Here is a 25,051-nt window from a genome sequence, read left to right as displayed (position 1 = left end):
TAAATTCTGTATGTATTATAACGAATGACTGTAATAAAATTAAAAGTAAATTTCACATTAAAATGCCTGCACTGAGAAAAACAAATGTATGATTGATACTACCAGAGTATGGTAAAATTTATCATGTTTTTGGATCCACAACGACACCAAAAAGGTCGATAATTTTTAAAGAAGCTATTTGGTACTGATTTTTTTTTAAAAATTTACGGTTAAATACTATTTTATAATATGTTATAAAATGTGGTAAATTCATCACGATACATTAGAGCATAGGATAAAATCTATTGATTTTGTTAAATTTACTTTAACTTATAAGAACTATAATTTTGAAAACCAGAATTATCGGTAAACTTTTATTGAATGAACGAAACAATTTCCAAATATATACTTTAAATACCGTATATTTTGTTTTGATTAACAAGGTTTGGTTTCATTTTTGTTTTTTTTAATGGAAAATTTCAGTTGTGTAAAACAATAAAAACAAAATTCAATTTTCGCTTAGTTAATTAAGCCAAACATTATAAAATCTTATTTATAAACAAAAAGTTTGAAAATGTATTTTTCTCTACCTACTTGCTGGTCGAGGGAATTGGAAAACTCGAGATTTTTTATCTAAGTTTCAACCCAGACAACACATCAAAAAATTTAAATTGCCCTAATATTTATAACCATACAGGAACTTTTGTATACCTATTTACATTGTTACTTGTTCACATTGGGTACTTGTTTACACTGCATTCAATTGAATAATTGAATGAAACTATGGATTACTTGTGAAGCTTAAATTTGAAATAATTAAGATACCATTAAATAAATAATAACGTACAGGGAAAGCTGTAGGCCGTTGAGTTTTAGAAAACTGCAACATGATTTTTAAAAAGAGAATTAGTTAAACAAATATATTATTTAATTTATTCAAATTAAGCTTTTAAACTAATCTTTAATTCAAATTAAATTTTCCACTAAAAACAATTTAACAACCAGAATTTTATTTCACTAAGTAAACCAACCCAATGAAGCAACTAATTCGTCACTCCCATGACGGAGACAATGAGAGCTCGAGCCCCAGCGTTGACACCACAATATTTTCTTCATTCTCTTCAACACATGAAGAATTTCCAGTGTCCTGTAGTCCCTGATTTGTGACCCTGGACTATTAGAATATGGTACTCTCATTCACGTAGAGATGACAGCCCGAAAAAATCTTAACGCAAAAAAACTGACATTCTCCATCTCTTACGATAGGCGAAACAAATATAGAAACTAATTAAATCTCATTCCGTGGTTCATTTGATAGAGCACAACTCAACCACAACTTGATTCCAATGCATATCACTTAATTATAAGTCTAGCTCTAATGGCCAATTATTATTATTATAGTTTTTGAAGCCTTGCTAATTTAAAATGGTTAAAAAAATCCATACTAGTTATAAGCGGTTTCAAAATAGTAAGGGTAAAAAATGATCTTTACCTTAAACTTCACGATTAATTAGATGGACAGACTGCTGCTGGTTATTTTACCATAATTTTAGAATGAAAGTTTTATTATTACATTCACCAATGAAGCAAATTTTCTTGGTAATCGTATTCTCTTCGCATGCTTAATGAAATTCAAATATAATCATATCAAAGTTTATACTGTACAATTATCTTGAATAGATTTCAGTTTTATTTAGAAAAACCTTTCTTGTATTTCGTAGTTTCCTTTAAAATCGTTTTAGGGATACATAAGAAATGAGAATATTACTCCATTAGTGATTTTTCGTGACATTAGACTTTTGGAGCTTCTTTTCTTTTGTCATTCGTATTACTAAAGATAAACTGATTGATCTGAAGATGGTAAATGTTAAGTGGTTGAAAACACGAAACCTTTCTTTTTAAAAACAACTTCGGCATTTCCCCCGTCAATATGGTTTTGTTTATGTTAAAAAAATATAATGGCTTTTCAGATCTTTTGGATATTAGTATGTTTATTCTCAATTGCAAAAAAAATAGGTTCTTATGCTGCGGACTTTCCTTTTAATTTTTTAGAAAGAACTTATTTTCTGTTAACTTTGCGACGAAATACAACAAGGTAACATATCCAGTAACACATTAACAGTTAACATATACAGTGAAACCTCTCGGTAAGGGCCACCTGTCCTTCCATTGAAAATTGGCCCTTATGGGGGGTGGCCCTTAAATGGGGGTGACCAAAAAATAAAATGAGGAAATCAAAATTTATGTAGAAAAAAATTGTTTATTAAAATTTTAAGTTTTTATACATGTTTAAAAAAATTTCAATTGAAGTTTGTTTACTTTTTACAATTTTTTCACAAACAATTTTAGTTTCTAATGATTCCTTAACTCTATAAAACAAATTAGTTAAATTCGCATCATTTATTAATGCCTTGGATTAGGATATCAGTTTATTTACTTCTATTAGCGTTTCTTGGTTTGATAAATATGGCACGGGTGACTCATGGGACGGGGGGGAAATGGCCTTTATTGGAGGTAGTCAGGAAAATGTGGCCCTCTAATGGGAGGAAAATTAACATTATGTCTATGGGTAAAATTTTCGTTCCTCAAAATATTGGCCCTTAAGTAGAGGTGGCCTTTAGGAGAAGTTTCACTGTACTTAAAAACCAATGAAATAAGGAATATTAGCTAAATTTTGTACGTGGTTATTACTATTGCATTATTTTAATTCAGCAGTTTATTTTTTAATTAGATTTACCAATAAACTGACTAGAATTGACTCTAAAAATCAGTTTTTGTGTAATGTATTCTTTAACATGATTTTTCGAAGCTTTTTTTAGCACAATTCAAGCTCGTTAAACTTGAAACAAACCTTCAAATTTAAACTATGTATACCATCTGGCGTTGAAGAATAACCTGAACTTTAAAACGGGCAAATAACTTAATTGTGAGCGTTAAATTCTTTTAAAATCGCAAATTTGGCGGGTCACATTTCGTCACATATAAGAAGATTATCGAAACCACTGCATTATTCTCAGTTTTTCCAAATTCTTATAAGATAATGAAGCATTGGATAAATGTTTAAATCTCGATAAATTAGATCACAAACGCTTTTAATTTTCTCAAAACAATGGCTTTTCTCCATTTTGGTGCTTTGCCCCATTTCCTGAATAAGCGTAGAAAGCGCTTTCTAAAAAATTTTACCTAACAGCCTAACAGTCATGAGTAACTGTTGAAAATTTACAGAAGCTATGAATGTGGTATATTATTTCCAAAAAGGCTTCATTTCATATTACTGCAGAATTCTGAACTGTCTTATTTGATCCAGAATTTTACTTCATGTGAACCAAAAATACTGTTAACCATGACATTAAAACAACATACTAATACAATCTGCTGCTTATGATAAATAATGACTGAAGGAATGTCAGAACATTAACCTTCAAGAAAATCTTACGCAGCAGAAAACCAATCAACAAGACAAATGAATTCGCAACTACTTTATTGCTACCCTGAATTTTAGGACTCGATGAATAAGCTTATCCTATAGACTGGAATGATTGTGTAACAAAAGAGCCACTGAATACTGCACACAAGCTTTCTAATTATATAACCTAGACAAATTCATACAAAATCTATTCAAAAACTTATAGTTTCACATATCGCATTTTTCTTGCAATACGCAGGTGGTTAAAACAACGATAAACTTGGAAGCATGGTAACCATGCCCCAGTATAAAATATTTAATTATTTGTAAAATTTTTAAAATTGTTTGCTTAAACAGATTGATAAAGGTAAAAGACGCTTTTATAGGCAATTTTGTCGAAATTTTTTTTAATTAAAAACAATAACGAGTTAGAGTTTTCTAACCTATCAGGTTTTACCCGGCGCTTCTAGTAAAATGTTCTCTAATTCGGCAAATAATCGAAAATAAGTACTACTGATGCCACTATTTTATTATTATTGTCGACGAACGAAACTTATAGTGCTACGGATACCAGATTTTATCCGTGTTATCAGTTTTTTTTATTTATTTGTTGAATTGTCATTAGATACATGGTTAAACTGCTTTACGATACTTAGTTCAAGAGAGTCAAGTTTTAACACAGTCATAAATAACATCCTCATATATAATTGCTAAGGACCCTAATATTGCATTAATTTTTGGAGAACTACGAATTCTTTTTAGGTCAGGAAAGAAAAGAAAATTGAAATTCACGAAAAGAGTCCGACTTAACATTACTTAGCATATCCTGCTTGTGATAGTTAAGGTTTAAGATAGTTTGAATTTCCCAACCAATATGTTAGTACATAGTTCACTTCTTAAATAAACTTAACTTTCGCAACTGTGTTTTATAAACGTGTATCATATTAACTTCGTATGCATGAAATAACAAACGTGATATTAAAATTCTTAAAATCTTAGGTATTTAAATATAAAAATATCTGCATTTAACCTTCATTTTAATTAAAATATTCCATTTTTTAATAGAAAGAAGATTTAGTTTTTACTTTTATCTCGTGTGAAATATTTGCTTCATTTCTCAGGGAAAAAATAAGCGTCTCAACAATAATGCTTTTTTTTTCTTCAGGTTATTGTGTTTATAAAATTAAGTTCATATGCTATAGTTAGATTCGAGTTAGCAAAATTAAACTTCAATGATACATTCTAAATTAAATGAAAAAGCTTTTTAAATATTTCATTTTTAAAATGAATGCCTTGAAAAGTTTATTTTAAAATTACTTTTAATGAAATTATTACTCATATGAGACTTTAAACAAACAATTAAATATGCTTTTTCGAGCAAATAGGTAATGTTTAGAAGAAATAAGTAGGCTATGACCCTAAGTTTTGGAAACTATTTAAGTTCAGAAACTAGTTAAGGTATTTCATTTAAGGTGGAAACACATTCAAACTGCTTGTTCAAAAAATTTTTTTTTTTAAATTTAAGTGAAAGTTGCGTTTGGGAGTATTTACAGTTTGTTTATGATTTTAAAAGTAATGATAACTGATGTTTACTAATTGTGGGGTGAATTTGGAAATAAAAAAAAATAAAATTATAAATTTTATTAAAAAAATTAATCATAACGAACATTTAGTTATCATAAGTTATTCAAAATCATGTAAAGTAGAGGAAATTTTGCATTAACAGATTCTCGCTTGCAAATTTAAATATAGAGATAAATAATTAAATAATGATTACGATGGTTGCTAGTTAGGTGGGAAATAACTTAAACAGTTATGCAACTCATATTTTCGTAAATTTTAAAGATATATCCGATTATTTTAATACACTTGCAATTTCTTTTAAGTATGTTTAGCTAAACAAAATTACAAATGTTGAAATTATTATTTTTATGAAACCTTATTATGATTTAAAATTAGTTTGAACGTGTGTAGTAATGTGGATTTAAAATAAAAGAAAACAGAAATAAAATGTTTTATAAATTCTCGAAAAACACCTTTTTAATTTAAAAAAATAGCCTTATTTTCCACAATAGTCCATGAAAGTTATTTTTCTTTCAAACAAAAGGTTGAATATCCGTGAATGGTGTAAAGAGTAGTCTTTTCATGAGGCGTCTGGCGTCACCTTAACATTAGTGCCATTATTTGACCATCATCCCTTAGATGGCTGACATTTTTCATCCGACAAATATTTGGCTGCTTTGTCAGCGAATAAAGAAGACCTTTCAAATGATTCAAGTTATTAATGCTCAAATACCACTTAAGTTTAGAAGCGAATGACAATGAGAAATATTTATATAATTTTTATTCAAGATCATTAATGGTTATTTAAATTGCTTGGTGATTGCGTAATTTATAAGCCGAAAAATATTTAATTGCAACTTATTATAAAAGATTTTGATTCGAAACTGTATAGGTTAATTTTAAAAGTTATATTAGTCTTATTCATGATATATTGTAATAACGAGCTGCAGTGAAGCAGAATTCAATGGTAAACCTACAATTGACGTAGTGCATGTATCTCGATCCTGATTGGTTGTTGAAACGTGGAATTTGTTTTGTTAGCAATTGTTCTTTTTAATATATTTCAAGCAATCCAAGCCCGTTAAATATCAATTCTCTTGAGTGAAACATTCTATATACTTTTACAAAGATTCTTTCACAAAGATTTAAATTATTTTACTACATATTTTTCTCTCAACAAAAAGACAGGCACGAAATTCAGAACAAAAACAAACCAAGTATGCGCAAAAGTTGTCAGGTACACAAAACTAAAATATATCAAGGTTACAATAATACACCTAAACAAATAATAAATTTAAATGAAGCAAAAGACGGAGAGGAAAAATAATTAAATTTTAACAAATTCGATGCGCGATACGGCGTTGCATTTAATTATCTTCACATTAGTTAAGATTAGTTAAGATCTTATTTATAAGCAATTCAACAATGAACAATTGCGAGTACGGGGGTTCGAATGCCAGCGTTGACAATATTTTCTCAATTCCTTTCAACAAATAAAGATTTTTCAGGGTCCTGAACTCCCCAATTTATTACCTTGAGTTATTAGAATACGGTACTTTTCATTTACACATACATGGAAGCACCATGAAACTGCTAAACTGTCTCCAATGTCCAAATAAATGTCTTTTTTACGGTTTTAAAATCACGTTAATTATAATAAATAGTCAAAAAAACCGCATAGTTTCGTATTCATAGTTTTTAACCATATTAGTCGTAAACGGTTTCGAAACCATAAAATTAAAAAATGTACTTTACAGTAAACTTTACAGTTAATTCAATGGACAGACTGCTGACGGATATTTTAGCTAAACTTTAGAATGAAAATTCGAACAGTGAAAGAGTGTGCGATTTACTTATTACATTTTATAACCTCGTATTTAAAATATTTTCAAATTTTAATTTAGTAAATCATTACAACACATAATTTAATCTTTAATATAATCGAGCCTGAAAAATGCGCAATCTAAAGCTTTCTTTCTTCCATCTCCAAGTACTAAACACAAAACATTGCTTGAAATTTTCCGATTGAATCATATTGGCCAAAATGTTTAGACTTGAAAACTAATTAAAGGCTAAATCATTGACAGACTGGATATGAATATTTTCTTTGAAAAGACGAAGAGTATTAAAATAGTGTGAATGCTGAAATTTGCATAAAAATTCGAATGGAAGAGTATGATAAATATTAACATTTCGTAAGAATAATTTTAGTATATTAGTATATCACTGTAACTTGTGTTTATCTTTTTGATAATCAAAACACAAAATAATACATGAATTATGAGGTTTAAAAATAAAATTCTCGCATTTGTTGTACTTCTGAAAATACGAATTATGAGGTTTACAAATAAAATTCTTGCATTTGTTGTACTTCTGAAATTACCTGATGATAATTTTCGTCCTAAGAAAAAGAGTACACCTATTTTTTTCTCTCTGTAGATGTCTTTAATCATCCAAATTTATTTAGACAAACAAATTAAGCTATTCAAGCCATACTATATAAAAAACGAAGTTAGGACTAAAAGCGTTTGGAGGAAATAATTTAGCTTGTATTTATCACACGTAAATAAAATTACTCCTGAGCTTAGGAGGGACAAAATTTACCAGCCGGATTTTTATACCGAAAATCAAAAAATTTAATTAAACCATGTTTTAGCTACTTCGTAAATGAACAAACATAATACATTTTTGCAAAATACAAACATTATCTTAAGTTGAATTGATACTTGTCAAAAAAAATTTGAAAATTAAAATGTAGTTCTAAAGTGCATCTAAAAATATTAAAAATTCATCATTTTAATTATTCAAAAAATAATTTACTCTTCTACAGTATTTTAAAATAGGTAACCATTTTATTTTTCACCCATTTTAACTTTTATAAATATATTTCTCAATATTGGAATTCCTTTTACCTCTACCCTCAATCAACTGAGGAAATGAATCTTATATTTGTAACTGAGAAAAGATAACTCATATTTACTGAAGACTCACCAAACAAAGATACTTTCTTAAGTTAATAATGTTGCACGTTCATTTTAATTGCTTATTTTAAAGTGTACGTTTAGGAACTTTAGCTCCAATGAGAATCAAGCAACCAAAAGTAAACCTATTACAGTTTGAACCGTATCTCGTGGTGCCTCAAAGCTTCTTCTCTGGAAATTCTTTACCTCGTATCCTCCCGATCTCTAATTGCCTCTTAGTGCCTAGAAATTCCGTTACCGAACACCTCTCGCCTTTGAAGAATGCTGACATTTCAGCCTTAAACCCATTATTCGAAAGTTTTAAAATGCCTATCATATGGCTTAGAAAATGCGATTGACTTTGAAGAACGGTAATGAAAATAAACTCAAAGCTATGGGTGATGCGTCTTAGGGGAATTATTGGAAGATTTCGAAAGTTTAGCGTTCGTATTCTTGGCTAAGATTAAAGAAGGATTATAAGCGATAGAATTTTCGTTATGAGTGTTTTATTAGAAAATGCAACGTTTCAAATTTCGTTTGAAAACATTGGTTGGAGAGTATATTGGATTATTGCAAAACTGAACAAGCTATGCAGCATTATGTGAAATAGCATTTAATGTTTAGTGTACATGAGTTATTTCGTTAATTTTTGCTTATTTACACGCATGTGAATAAGGAACATGTGTGAATTGTGCATTATATTATTTTATTAGGAAATGAGAGATTTCAGAGTGTGCACGACTCAGAGTATTCGACTCATAGTGCTCGACTCATAGTATTCGCAACAATCTTTATCACAAGATCCAACAAGGTTTATAAATGATTAGAGAATAAACTATTCAAGCTTGTAACAATGTTCACTTTTACTATGCTGGTTTACGAGCAATGAGGTTCGCACTGACCTTGCATAAACAACCCTTTTATATCAATGTTAAATCTATCTCTACAAAACAAGGCTAAAAGTAATTTAATTCCTTTTCTGCTCTGAGTGTCTACGATTATGATTCATTAGAGTTCGATTGCACCGTTGGTATATTTTAAAAATAAGTATTAATTCATGTTTCATAATTTGAATGAATTTTAAACATCATTAAAAAATTAACTTAAAGGGGGGATTGTGAAATAGCATATATTTAAAAATTTCTTTCTCAGAATATCTTGTAAGTTAAAGTAATATAATTTTATTTCTATTTTAATAATTTAATCTAATTTATATCTTTTTTACTAAAGAAATAATTTAATTTTAATTCTGATATAAATGTGTCATGTATATTGTTCTTCTGCTGAGATGACATCATCTTTATATTCATAAGAGAGAATTGACAAATATACAATACATGATTTGTGGGTATTCAAAGGTCATATTTCGTTTATTTTATTTACCTGTTATTACAGTTTTGCTTCTCATCCAATCAAAAACTTTTAAGCTTAAGACTGGGGTTGGGTTTTGCTTTATCAGAATAAGCCTCATTCGATAAAATGGGGAATAACGCGTTGTTAGATGGCTCCTGGGTTAAAGTTACATAACCTCAAATGATATAACGTCCCAAAATTGGGTCAGCTGTTCAACAACGGTTATAAAATAAAATGATATAACGTAGAGCAGTGGTGACTCAGGGGATAGTGCACTTGTCTCCCAGTGACGTGAACCGGATTTGAAGCGTAGATCTTGAATCTTTTTGTGGTTTTCCTCTCCAGGAAATGGAAATGTGGGTTAGTTCCATCAAAAATAGTCCCTTGTGAATGCAAATTACTCCTAATATTTGATCCAGGAGTTCTCTCGTTTCCTGGGTTAAATGATCTAACGTCAATTAATAAAACGCCAAGTGAAGAGTTGCCATATGGCTCTTGGGTTACAATCGCAAAGCATTATTTAGCAAAGCATTGTTAGATTGCTCCTGGGTTAAAATTCGTTACAACCTGGGACATGCTAAAGCACAAAATACTCATCCAATACCTTTTAAAAATCATAAAATTTGTTTGTAAATATAATTAATTTTTTATGTTGAAATCATAAGAAATAAGAAACATATCTAAAAAAATTTATCTCTGTGATATTTTGATCGATTTCAGCTGTATTTCATTTTATACAAAGCGTTACAATTCCCCATATCATTGTATACATTTTTGTAATTCTCATCTACAAGAAAGAAAAAAACCATATAAACAGACACTAAGGGAAAAGCAAAACATTTTTCAAATATAGTAATTTTTTGGAGATCAAACAGAGAAAAAACGTAATTAAAATAAACAAAAACTATTTTATGTGTCAGACGAAGTTTAGAAACAGTTTCTGATGACTTCAGTTTTATGATTTCATTTTCGTCAAAATCATAACATAGCAGTGTATTTAATTGTTATTTCACCAATTCCAATCTAAACAGACAATTAACCATAAAAAAATGCATTCAGACTATTAACTGTGAGAAAAACCGTTTTTTAACAGCTTTCACGGAATACGGTTAGAAAACCAGAATTTTATCTCAGTAACTAGGCCCAGCTAATGATAGTTCCCTGCAAATAGGTACACATTATAGCCGAGAAGGCTAATCTGTCAATCTCACCACACAACTAATTTGTCCACAGAACTAGGGTTCGATTCTCAGTGTTGCCACAACAATATTTCCTCCATTAATCCTGCTCTCCCCAATTTTTTACCTTGGCTTATAATATAATTCTCTCCCATTTATGCATAGATAGCAGCCCATGAGGCTAGATTACATCCAATATTCAGTTAAATGTCTCTTTTACGGTTTTGAAACTATGCCAGTTGATGCCGTATAGTTTTGTATTCATGGTTTTATGACCATACTAGTTTTAAACGGTTTCAAAATTGTAAAGGTAAACTATATTCTTTACTGTAAACTTTACGGTTAATTGGATAGACAGAATGTTGCCGGTTGTTTTACCATAAATTAAGAACGAAACTTCTTACAGTGAACAATTATTTTGCAAAACTTGTTAATGAAAGAAATGTCCAAATATTTCACTAAAAATATTCTCCCATCAATTTATTAATTGTTTTCTATTCAAATCTAATTCGGTTCTGATCCACGATCTACACTGATTCTAATTAAGTGGATTACCATTCCGCACTGTCCTGTGGAATTTCACGGCTCCTAGGGAATGCTGAGTTAATTCAATTAAAGGAGGCATTAGATATGCAGGCTATGAAAGCTCTAGAGAAATCTAATTTCCTTCCTTAGAGTGGTTTGTAAATATTTCCTGAAAGATTAAGAGATAATACTGTTTTGGCTCTTACGTTAGATAGTTAAAGTTTAAAAAATGAGAAGTGATACTAAATGCCTGCCTAGACGAAAACACTCTGACCTAGGTTGAATATTTGCATAATAATAGAAATGTTTCTTTAATTGAACTAATTAAATTCGAGACTTGATATATATATATTTTTTATTGCCTTTATAAAATCAGCTAAACTTTCATTAAAATCCTGAATTAATCAATAATTTAAATCTTACAACATTTTTTCTTTAAGAGCCTGGATTGTATAATTATTATGGGATAAAATGATAGTTCTTGGTAAATTTGCTATAGGTAATGGTATTTTTGTATTTCGCCTAACAACGTCAAATTCTACTTTAACATGTATAAAAGCTAGTTATTAATATGATCCAATAGCTCTAATACATTGATGAACAAGCTTGTGCAGTAGTCTTACTTAAAAAGGTCTGGTTCTATATATCTATCTGGTTCAAAATATCGTTAAAATGAATAGGAAGCAAACGTGACTACGTTTATTGTGATAGACATTAAAAAAGAAGTTTTATTTTTTAAGTAATGAAATTAAATCTGAACATATTGTAAAAATAAATAGGTCCCATTTTATGCTGTTACACTCTATTGTGTTAATTGCAAACTTTTGCGTAATAAACTATTGTTTTGATATTAATATTTCATGCTTTTATTAATAAAGAGTATCAAACTCTTATGACAAAAGAATTCTCAACTAATAGGAAAGTGTTTGTTTGTTTACTCATGGTTTGAGTATCTGAAGAAAGATAGAGATTTGAAGAGAGATTTTTTTCTAATGATACCTGAATGTAACGATTTGCAGGGCATTTTTACACAGAGAAAAAAGCGTATTCAAAACTACCAGAATATGGTAAAATTTGCCGCATTTCTGACTCTACGGAAACCCTGAAAATAACGGTAAAATTTACCATAGGGGTTTGGTTATCTTTTGGTAAAGTTGACATAAAAACATGATAATTTTTACTACGCTGATTAGTACTGACTGTGGTGTAATTTGGACGAATTTGGTAGTTTTAATTTTTGGTAATTTGGTACCTTAAAAGTGATATAAAAACCTTTTTTTTTCTTTAAATTTACTTTTTAGTTTTCTATTTTTTATTATATGTGAAAATATTACAACTATAATTTTGAAAACCAGAATTTTCTGTAAACAGCTATCATCCGAAGATAAAGATATACAAAATAAATAGTTTAAACACCATATAGTATTAACGAAATTAGATTTTTTTACCAGTAATGTCATTATCTACTTATTAAGTACTGCGATTTGTGAAGAATATTTTTCTCTGTGTAGATTGCTTTTCTTCACTGGATCCTAATTTATCTCGTCATAGAGTATGGAGGGCTAAGAAGCATTTATTTCTTGATAGGACTCAGTCGATTAAAGAAATCATCGTAATCTTTTTTACATCTGTTTTTAAAGAAGACTGAAAACTTTTAAATTAAGGTGACTTAGTATCAATCCGATAGCAATCATTTAAGCTTTGAATAATTTAATATTGAAATAACACGTAAATGATACCATTGCGTATGACGATGATACTCAAAATTTTAAAGAATATAGCCGATTTTAATGATCGGGTATTTATTTATTTATTTATTATTATGTGTCTATATTATCTTTATTCTATTATGCGTCTTTTTTGTCTATATTATCTTTTTATTTATACCTGGATGCCCTCTTTGGGGGCGGAACGGGGATTAGTAATAAAAATATTATCTTTATTTATCTATTTATATACATCTACTTACTATTTTGCCCGTTTTTCTGTCTACAGCTTTTTCAGAATAATTTCGATAGTTCACATTTTTAAAGTATTCTAGGAACTAACTATATGCGATTCTTGTAACTCCAATTTTCGTGGCAAGAAATCAAGAACTTGATTGGTAGGTTTTTCGTGCGTTACCAATCAGGTTCTCATTCGCCCGTGCCGATAACTGTTGATCACATACAGAGAGAAGTGCCCCAATGACATAGGCCACAACGTACATGCGCACCAATTAGATTTACTTATAAATATAAGATGGAAATGATCCCTCCGTTAAAACTATGTATATGTCAGAAAATACTTTAAAAAAACACTTTTTTTGCTATTATGTTTTTGTTATTATTTTTTGCACTATTAAATTATATATTTGCTATAGAACTGGTATTTACTTTACATTTTTAAAACTTGACATATTTTCTCGTATCTTTCATGACAACTATAGTTTTAATTACAAATGCAAAAGCAGCTTAAGGTGTCTATTTTAATTCAGTGTCCAAATATATACTCTTGCGATTTTCGGAGCGTCTAGAATCACAGTATCATGCAATTAATTTTGTTACCTTAATATTGTTCCAAATTCAACCATATTATCATGCAAATTGAATCAATTTTTATATTTTATTACTTGTCATGAGGTGAACCGGGTTCGAACCCCAGCGATGACTGGTCGGTACGAATTTCACATCTGCTTTGCACTGACCACAGTGCTGACATGAAATATCCTCAGTGTTAGATGGATCATGAGCTAGAGTCTCCTTGCCGTCAAGCTAACCGTGGGAGGTTCTCGTGGTCATCCCCTCCATGCGGGTTAGTTCCATCAAAAAAGTCCTCCGCGAAGGCAGGTTTTTCCCAATACTCGACCTAGGAGTTCCCTCTTCTTCTGTATTGGGTTCTAAATTACAAGGCTACGGAGTCGAACATTAGTAGTCGTAAAATCAAAAATTGGGTCAGCTGTTCAATTACGGTTATAAAATAAAATAAAATGATTGAATTTGAACGAAAGCACAATAACGCGTGCAAATGCTAAAGTGCCATTCAAGAGCTTATTTTATAGTTTGGTGTTGGACCGATATTTCAGAGAGTATGCACACATTTCAAAATACTTGGCTTAAATTTCTTTCTGAACTATGTAAATGTTGGAAAGAGTATTGCATTATCCTTTCAATAAATCAACGTTAACATCTTGCCATTTAACGTCTTAAAGAAATTCAAAAACGCATAGTTATAAGAAAATGAGATTCTAAGAATATATACCATACTTATAAAAGCTTTTAAATTCAAAATAAATTAGATATACAAAATATTTAGCCCTTCACAAAAACGTACAATTTTAAATTGAGCTGAAAATAGAGAATTTGAAGAACCCATCATAAATGGAGATTAAAGCTTTTTCTATATTAAGTCTGCTTTTCTAAAGATATTTCAAATTTGTTTGAGCACATTCCTTATAAAAAGAATAAACAGCATACTTTCATTTTAAACTGCATGACTTACAATGAATAATTTTTGATATTCTGCTTGTTTTAAATCTATTTCTGCTGAAAAATATACTTACTGTTGGAGTTTTAACTAAAATTACTCAAACAGGTATCACAGAACATTTATTTTTATTTTAAAATCCTGTGTTCTATGACATGGGATTCAATTAAAGAATATTATACTGAAAAGTCTGCTTTTAACATTTAATTTATATTTAGGTTGAAATATATTTATGCATGAAACATGAATTCATTTAAAAGAAATAAATTTCCTAAAAAAAAAAGAAACGGTCCAGAAAATATACTGAAGATCGATTTTATTTTGACCATAGTGATAGGGGAAACAGCTTCAAATTGATGAATACATGCTTTCATGGGAAATAAAAGCCAACCTGCTTCCACAATGTTGACTACTTTGCTTCAACCATGCCATTAATCACAAAAATTAAGGAGCCTTAACCTCCATCACCACATTTGCCCAAAATGGGCTGTTGCTGAAGTGATTTAATTTGTATATGCGTAACTTTTTTTTGTTGCGTTAAACTTCTAAAAATTATCTTCTACTTTACTTAAATTTATTAAAAAACACTGCTAGGGGCAGATAATTACGAAATATTGTATTAACGTATAAAATATTAAAATAAGTATAAAATATAAAGCATTATTATAAAATATTAAAATGTATTAATTTTGTATAATATAATAATAAGTAATAAAAACAAGAGAATATGCTGCAGGTCTGATGATGAAGGAGTAGTACCATAATATTATCTAATCTAAAATGGTTAGGCAAATATAAACGGCTTAAAAAATTTATGTCAAGAATAACATCCCTTACAAAAATTTAAAGAGCTATTTAGGTTTATTTGAGGCTGTTTTGAGGTTTCAAGGTTAATTTGAGGTTTATTTGAAGTCGACTTCAAAAACAAACTTAAAAAAACTACCTCCTAAAGTTTTTGTTCAAGGTGTATGAAGTTGTTTAATTCGCATTTGAGGTTGGTGTTTAATTTTTCTACACTTTATTAGAATTTCACCAGCTGTAAACTAAAATAGATAAACTATATCGGAACCATAAACTATATATGAGGTTTAAATGAGGTAAAGATGATTGAGGTTTATTTATAAGGTTATTTTTGGGGCAAACATAGCCTCATATTCTGCCTCAGAAAACTTTTTTACACTTGTCAACATGAAAACAACCTAAAGAAAACCTTATTTTTTGTAAGGGATCAATGTTAAATCTGCAATCCCCTGAATTAAAAATGTAAAAGCAATGAAGATAAAAACTAACTCATTGCTACACTGTAAATTTTTTTTGTTATAATACGAAAAGTTTCCGGCTGCAAAATTGCAATTTCAAGAACAAAAAGTTTTGTTACATAATATTATTCTATTAATTTTTAGTTACCTCTTAAAAACATTTTGGAAATATGTTTAATATAATACTACTTATTATAGCATCAAAATTCAAAGTAGTCCCTAAAATCTTGATTATATATCCAATAAATTTTTATAAATAAATAATCAAGCACTTAATTCAAATCGAATAAAAATATAATTTTAAAAACTTGAATCAAATATTCGATTTTTTAAAGAGATGTTTTTGAAACACATTTATTTTTAGTAAAAAAAAGATATTTTGGCATGAGTTACATATTTTAATATATTTTGCTGAGAATATGGGGGAAAACAATACAGAAAATAAACCTATAGATGAAATGAATTTCAGTTAATTCGTTCGTTTTATTTTTTTGAAATTCATTTAATTATATTTTGTTGATAAAGTGCACAAAATATTTCGTTTACATTTATGTCTAATAATTACTCTAACTTTGGACATCAACCATAAAAATTGGAGATTTTTATAAATAAAAAGAATCTCTCTATGAAGAGTTATCTAATATATTCATGTTTCAGTTAACGAACAATTTTATGACTTTAGGAAGCACTCTTCAAGATTGAATTGTTTTTTGCCATGAAAGCAAGATATGCCATTAAATGAAAATATTTCATCTTTAATTCAAGATACAAAATTTAATGATCCACCAACATGCATTTATATATTTATATATATATATATATATATATATATATATATATATATATATATATATATATATATATATATATATATATATATATATATATATATATATATATATATATTTATATATATATATATATATATATATATATATATATATATATATATATATATATATATATATATATATATATATATATATATATATATATATATATATATATTTTATATATATATATATATATATATATATATATATATATATATATATATATATATATATATATATATATATATATATCATACATTTTAACGGATTTCTTCTAAAAGAGTAAAAAATAGCTAAAGAAATTCCTGAGATATGTTTGAAATTCCTGAGAAAAATTAAATATTTAAACGATCTTTAAATAGAGGAAAAAAATTAAGATAATTTTTGGCTGTATAATTGTATGACGATATTTTGGCATAATTAAATTACTATTACATGTAATAGATACTGGAGAAATTTTATTCCCAAACAGTATGCAAAATTTCTAAATTCAGTCGAAGTTTCAAAAAGAATTTCGATATTTTATTATAATAAAAATTTACCTTTGCAGCTATTGAAGATGCAGGTTCATCAAACAAGAGCCAGATCCTTGGTTTGATTTTTTGCCAGCAGTTCATTTTTCCAGCAAGATACTGCTCCTCTACGCCAAATTTCCTCGCCAGTTCTTCATCACTCGGTTTCTCAGCATCCAAGTCCAAGTTGTCGAGTATTGCTAGTGTAGATTGCGTATCCCTGTGAACGGTGTACGTCATCCAACAGCAAGGCTCTACCTATTATTTCCGGAAGTAAAAAAACATCATTGTTTCTATGTCTGCTAACTAGCATATCATATTAATAAATACATCTCAATAAGTTTAAAATTAAGACATAACGTAATAGGTAAAAATGCAACCTCAATTTTCCTCTGTTTAAATTTATTATTTAACTTACTCTAAAATAATTTGTAATTGATTATATTAGATTATAATATAATCAATTATTATTTATTATTGGTATGTTAAAAAGAACTTTTAAGATTGCAGGTTTTAAAAAATTTTCTGAAATTAAATGAAATACAAATTATGATTCAACATTTAATGGGTGCTGTATTTCATTTTTATGCAAGATTTAAAAATCAATTTAAATCAAGAATTAAAAATCAATAAAAAAAATCTTGCATTTTCAAAAAAAAAAAAAAAAGAAAAGTTTAAATTGTTTTTTTGCTTGAAAATCATTCTTAAATATGTCAGTTTAATAAAAATAGCATTTTTTCTCAGTATAGCCAGACGAAGCAAAGTTTACTTCAACATGTCTTAAAGGACCATAATCATTATTCCAATATCAACAACAGCTTCAATTTGGAATTTGTATCGATGTAAAAAATGTCCTAATTATGCTGAGAAAAATCTTGGTTTCCTTTACTACTTATGATATTTTCACTTGTAAAAACTACTAATCACTTAGTTACATTGATATGCATACTGTGCCTTATTTGCATATTTATCTTGAAAACTGAGTAATTAAACGATTACTGTTTTTTAATAAAACCAATATTTTACAATCATTGTCATTTAAAAACGATCTTTTGATTGATGTAGAGTTGGAGTAAGTTTTGTGTCATTTTAAATAATAATACTTAAAAAAATTTATCATAATGTTTAAGAATATCCTGATAATTCTAACAGAAAAAAATTTCCAGATCCATTGAATAGTGAAAAATATTATTTCTTTAAATCCCATACTGTCCCCATCTCGTCCAACCCCTGTATAATTATTATCGCACAAGGTGTATTAATTTTAAGAAAAATAACTACATAATAACTGCGTGTTATAAAATGTGAATTACATACTTATTCAATGCCTTTTAAAGTAGCCTTCAGTTTTTTTAATATACAGTGCTCAAAATAACAAACAGATTATCCGGAATAACTTTTGATCTAATGATCGGATCTTCGCGTTCTAAGACACATTCTTAATAATTCGATGGGATGACCTCAAATATGCTATTAGTGCAGACATTATTTTAAGTTACGAAATCAAAGACAATGTACTTTCTCTGAATAAACATACCTTTTTTCCAACGTATTCGGATTTCTAATTCCCAAAATATAAGGGGTAGCAGCAATCTGAGAAATACGGCTCCAATAGTTTGATCTGGAGAGCGATTCAAATTCTGAAGATTTTAATGTTAGTTTGATTTTTTGAGTATTTTACCGTATTCCCAGAGCTTTTTAAGCGAATGGAAACTTTTAACTCCCAATTATAGCATTTATTTATTTAAATATAATTTCATGCGAAAAATAACTATTCGTAAATATTTACACGTTTTATTATTTTATATAATAATAGTCAGAAAAATTTTGAATTGTATGGTTTTCAATTTTATATATCATTTTACAGAACATAATTTTACACGGCAAAGTACAAAATTTTAGTGAAATCGGTCGAATAGATCCTGAAAAATTGAATTTTTTAAAATCGGCTTTCCTTTAAAAATTTCAAAAACAAATTTTTAAAATGCTCTTTAGGAATGCCGTATAATTCTGATATTTTTCTCTGAGTCTTCCATATTCTTGTATCTTGATCCTTTAGAAAGTTTTTTAGCTTCGAAAACCAGAAGAATCTGCAAAAAATTTGTCTAAAGAGTATGTAAAATCATTCCTTTTCAGAAATTCCGAAATAAGAAGAATTTATTTTATGCTAATGACCAAAGCTTAAGAAATAATATTTTTAAAGAGGACTTTAAAAGTTAATTCTGAAATTTTACAGCTGAACACAAAAACAGTTACTACTACAAGAGTTTACTTCGAAACCTATTGAATTAATACTTAATTCGCACAATATCTTCAGAAATTATTAGCTTTGTGTTGATTATTAATATTAGGTTACTATTAGGTTATTGGTGAAAATTGATAGCTGCTTCTTGTATTGATGATCTATTGTTAATTTTTTTTCATTAGGATGTCTCAGTTTAAAATATGCTTCCTTCAAATGCTTTGAGTTTCAATGTTTGGTCGGTTATAATTTGTAATACGTTACATTTATCTGTTACTTAATCTTAGATAGGTGTCACTCAACAAATCTAGTCACCTTATTAGTTATTCAGATATATTATTCCAAAATTCCTCATAACTATATTCAATATAAATCGAATTTGTTAGAACATTTCGATACTTTGCTTCTTTTATTAGATGTGTTTTTTGAAAAGACCTTTTTTTTTCCTAAACCCAATTAAAAGGTTACGTTTGAAGAGGTTGGTAAATGTTTTGGATGGACCCAAAGATGTGTCTTAATAAATTAATATGTTTTTAATTGCCTTTTTCTATTATCGAATCGCACTGAATCACATTTTTAGTTTTTTAATTAGAGCAGGGATAGCCTGGTTTATAGGCGTTAAGTCCCTCTCCGAGAGGTTGTGAGTTCGATTCCCACTGACCGAAGCCTTCCCATGTACAAAATGGTAACTGGTAAAAGCTAAATCCGTCGGGGTTTTAAGGTCTTCCAAGTTCCCACAAAAAATTAATACCTCTGGGGGTACTGGATCGGTGAGTGATGGGTCAAAAAGACAATGTGTGAATACCCCTCCTCGGTAAAATGGGCCGTGACGTATGTGCCTGAGGAATGCTGAATTTGTGCCCTAGATGGCGCCACTGAAAAATCTGCCTTGAAATAGGCTTTTCAGTATTGTCAGTGGCATAATACAACCAGAGCAGCAATTATTTCATTGGTAATTCGACTAATTTATATCTGATGACACTATAATTCGCCTGACATGCATTTTTGCGAAAAACTTTTATAAGTGAAAACAACTCTTTGGTCTCTATAGTTTTCACAAATGGAACTTCATAATAATTCAGTATTGATGTAAGAGTGTTTCCTTAATAGTTTCCCATAAACTAGATATTTGTCAATTAGTTAATAATTTGTAGAATCAATTTCTTAATTATAAAACATAAAATAAAAATAAAAACTAATCATATAATTTAAGGTGCTAAGATTTTCCCAAATAATATAAATGTCGCAAAAAAGATAAAAGAACTCTGAGAAACAGCAAAGTCAAATTTAAACACGTTCGATTTTTCCGACATTCGGTTCTTCAGTGAATGTGAGCATAGAAATATCAAAGGTACAAAACAAAGAACTTTCTCTAAAAATACTTGATATATAAAAGAATAGATCTTCAAACGAAGTCTGTAATTAAGTTTAAATGTCTCAGGTTTGGACAACTTTGACTGTTTTACGAGGAAATGAGGAAGCCTATAAAGAAATTCCAAACAAAGTTGGAAAGTAGGACTGTCGAAAAAAGAAAAGAAGATATCCATTTTTTTTCCTGTTTTGTTTTTTGTTTTTTCATCAAGAAACTCCTTCTCCTCTGATATTAATCTAAACAAAGTGATTTATGTTTGAAAGGGAGTAAAGGGTTAGTTTTAGCGAAAATAAATCGCCGAGGGCACTTTGGATGTAAGCTGTTTTTGTTCAAAATGTGATGAAATAGTATAAATTTGAAGAAAAAAAAAAGGAAATATACATATATTTAGATTGAAATAATTGTAAGCAAGGAATTTTTTAATTAAAGAAGCTTAGTAACAGAATTTGATGAAACCAGACTATCGTTAAAATTTTCAATAGTTCTTCGTGATATGGTTTAGGAACAAGGAAATGCAAAATTCGAAGCAAATTTACTTCAATAAAAATTTTATTTACTAAATGGCAAAATTATAAACATAATTAACAACTTTTGGTGTAAGTAACTTGATCAACTTCAAGATGGCAACGTGAGTGATCAATACGACTAATTCAAATGGAAATAAAACAAGCAAATTGAGAAATAAATTTTAAAATTACAAGCAATTTTACAAATAAACAAGCAAATTTACAAACAAAAAGGATCGTTACAATGAAGAATTAAAATTTTGTAAAGACGATAATTAAGAAAAGAGTCAACTTTTTATGTTACAAATCTATACATTTCAGTAGTTCAAACTATTTCAAGTATTTGCTACATAGGAGCAGTATTATAATCTCAAAATTAAGAAAAGGGAAGATGAAAAATACGAAAGAGAGAGACTTTCTTTTTTTTCGACACTTAACTTTCACTTTCTTATAGGCTGACTTAATTTTGAACTTTGTCAGAATGCGTAGTAAGCATTAAAAAATATTAGGTTCAGTTTTAAACCTAATTCTCACTTATGCACTTTACAGATGTGGGAACAAAACTGAAGCACTTCACTAAGGAATTGACATTAAATTATTTCAAAAGTAATGCTTTAAGCTTATAGGATGTGCAATATGATAAAATTATAAAAGGATGCTTTTCAGAATTTTATTTATGGTTTCGGTTTCCACAGAGGGCAAAAATATATAATTTAGTATTTTATTATTGTAGTATTGTGTATTAAAGATAATCAGGATGAAATTTAATTTGTTTATATTTCAAAGCTTTGGTCTCTACTACAGGTAAATGAGAACTCACTCTTCTTTATTGTGAACATTATTTCAACGGTCCTCCTTCAAAATCCTCAGCATTATTCTTCTGTGTTTGCTACCAAACTTTACAGATGGAAGAATAGATGAAAATCAATTCTCAGTCTAAGATAATCTCACATCGTACTGCGGAAAGAGCAATGTGAAAAGAGTAAGCTTATCATTGGTCAAGTGAAGAGGTTAATACTTCTATGCGAATGAAAAAAATTACAGCCCATCAATACCAACATTACCAACCACATTACCCAGTCTTTTACGGCATGTCAAATGCCTCTCAAGAGCAAAACTGTCAAGAATTAACCCTATATTTGACATATGGTTTGGGTTTAGTATTAAATTCCCTTTGTACTTCAACTTTGCAGCCACGACTCAACAGAGAGTGAATCAAATGACCATATTAGAAACCAAGGTATATTATTTACAAACTTTGTTCTTTCTAATGACACTTGGACAAGCCAATCTCGCCAGATATTAGCATTTTGCGAATTAAGTCAGGAAGGTGAGACTTTCGTGTTGATAAGAAGGCACAGCAAGGATAAATGTATATCTTGACTCAGAAACCTACCGATAGATGGCAGCACCCCGAATTAGTGAGACCTCTTAGTTTAGACATAGATCTGAAGGGGAAGGAAATTTTCCTTAGATCCCTGTACCTCTTGTACTACTCAACAATCGAACACAGGACTTATCGATTTTCAAGTACGCATATCACATGCACTCGGTGGATCTTAGCAGAGTCGAGGTTCTCTGGACCGGAGTCCGATTCTTTAACCACTGGGCTGAAATGGCATTTTATTAAATTTAAAGATCATGATTTCTTAAAAGTGTGTATCTTACCTGGTTGGCGTCGAGTCCCCAAAACTCAAGCTCCTCTTCAAAGAGTGGCCCACACACGTTGGTTGGATAGTGTAGCTTTCCAGTACGATAATAGTTTAGAATCTGGGCAAAGACACCCGGGTGCCTATCAAAGAAGTACTCATTAAGAACTGGATCATAGTTGGCGAGAGCTTCAGTCAATCTGGATAAACGAGTAGCTGGAATTTTCTTGAGGGTGGCTTTGTACGTCTCGAAACGTATTCCACCGATGTTAAGCACCACCCGGTTGTCACAATCTATTATGGTCCGAGTGGGTTGGTACATGGTACTTAGCAGAATACAATGAATCCAGTTACGATAGTTGATGAACGTTTCTTGACATCTAAAGGCTTCATGGTTCTTGACTGGCTAATTATATAATTTATTACAGAATTCAAAATGAATTAGCTCTTTATTTGTAAATGGAAATGTAGCACCATCAACTTCAACAGATGCCTTGATGTTTTGTGCTTTGACACCAACATTTCATCTACATTGAAGTAAGATCCTGCTATTTTCTAGATTTGGGCTTGTATGATGGTTTTTAAACAAAAGTGTAGTTATGGTTAAGAGATGTACTCGATGCCTATGATAGTCTATAAATTCTGGAGTCAGTAAGTAATTGTCGTTAGCTGTTCTAATATTGTTTGATATGGTTCCTTTTAAAGATATGCTTGTTTCATATTTTCAGATATGTCAAATAGAATGGTATTCTCGTAATGTGCAGTGAAATCTCAAAATATCTATATTATCTATATATATATTTTATCGCTTTTTTAGATATAAAGCGTAGAATCTTTTTTTTGTCTAATTATTATCAGTGTTTAAAAGCTCAGCTGTGAGTAGTGTTGACGCCTTTAATTAGGGACGGAATAAACAGATAGAAATAGTCTGAAAAATGCAGCCACTACTTCGTATTACAACAAACAAATCATTTACAATTGTCACTTGATAATGATAATAACTGTTTACTACAATGAGTTTAAAGTAAACAAACGTGAGTTTTTTTAACCATCATAATAAAGCAGACAATCAAGCTTATTTAATAATTATAATATAAAAATGGAGTTAAAAAAGTTGTGATTAAAGCTTTGGAGCTAAGTTTTCCAGTTGAGAGCTCTTGGTAAAGGGATATGCTTTCGCAAAAGGATTAAAAATGAATACTTCATGATTTCTAATCCTTTTATTTTTCCTTTTTATCAACATTTCCGTTTCCAACTGTGTCCTTAATAGCAGTAGTAACGGCATTCTCATTTACTCTCATTCTATCATTAATTATTAAAAACTTCATTAGTGTTTGCAAGCTCTAAAATTAATTAAATTTTTTTATGCTATTTCACAAAGAATAGAGTTTTTAGCTTAACTTTGAAGAAAGGAATATTTTTCTTTTTTCATCAGTAGTCATGATGTTTGATTTTTTATTCATTTTTTTTTTCGTTGACAATTTTGGTACTTGATGAAAACACTTATTAAATAATATATATTTGGAAATGTTATTTCCTCTGAAAATGCAGACTTTATTTCATTTTTGTGATATCTTTTAACCTGCAAAGAGAAAATAAATAACATTAATTGTTAGAGTCAAAATAATATTATTAAATGGACAGTATAAAAAGTACACTTTATGTCTCAAATAATTTGTTTATGTTAGTATATTCTGTCTTATGATAAATTAAGATTCCATTTAAGGACAGGTTTCTAATATGGCCATTTATTTATAATGTTTCTTTATTTGCATAAGCAAAAAAGCTTGCCAAATGCGCACCATTCCTGATACTAAGATAACCTTGCAAGGAATTGCAAAAAATAAGCACATGGCGCAAAGAACTAATTATCAAGCTCTTGAATTCCGAGCTGACTTGAAGTCGTCTTTACCTTGCAGTACCCTCTTGAAAGACCTACGAGGTGAAAAATTGGCTTCTCGTTCGTCTTGTGACGTCACGAGACTGATGTCGGGGCTCGTGTAAATGCAGCTTAAGTACAATGTCGGTCAAGTTAAGCACAAGACAGTTACAAAACAGATGATGAAGAATGCCAATCCTCTAAAATGCCATGTGGTTTTGACTTTTATATCATCACTATAATGTCCTCGATCCAACAAATAAAAATTTTCATTTATATTTTCATTCATGACTATTTTCATTCACAAACATCAAAATGCTTCTCAAAATAGAGTTATTTTTACAGCATTTTAGACACATTGGGACTAGTG

General features: G+C 29.2%; 1 protein-coding gene across 4 annotated transcripts in view; it reads right to left on the bottom strand.

Annotated features, from left to right (window-relative positions):
* Positions 1-25,051, bottom strand: part of LOC107436947 (potassium voltage-gated channel protein Shaw) — a 295,041-nt gene that overhangs the window by 106,803 nt on the left and 163,187 nt on the right. For all 4 annotated transcript variants that reach the window (XR_011636124.2, XR_006226018.3, XM_071177434.2 and 1 more), the window contains 2 exons: positions 22,822-24,384; positions 17,064-17,291 (listed from right to left, as the gene is read on the bottom strand). Coding sequence is in view for 2 of the 4 variants with exons in the window: in XM_071177434.2 (XP_071033535.1) it covers positions 17,064-17,291; positions 22,822-23,124 (531 nt within the window). In the remaining 2 variants the exon portion in view is untranslated. The remainder of the gene's footprint in view (positions 1-17,063; positions 17,292-22,821; positions 24,385-25,051) is intronic.

Source organism: Parasteatoda tepidariorum, chromosome 2 (assembly GCF_982258835.1).
Source record: "Parasteatoda tepidariorum strain Cologne lab strain chromosome 2, Ptep-v5.0, whole genome shotgun sequence".
NCBI lineage: Eukaryota > Metazoa > Arthropoda > Arachnida > Araneae > Theridiidae > Parasteatoda > Parasteatoda tepidariorum.
Note: the sequence above shows the minus strand (reverse complement) of the source record. Positions and strands in the feature narration are given on the sequence as shown.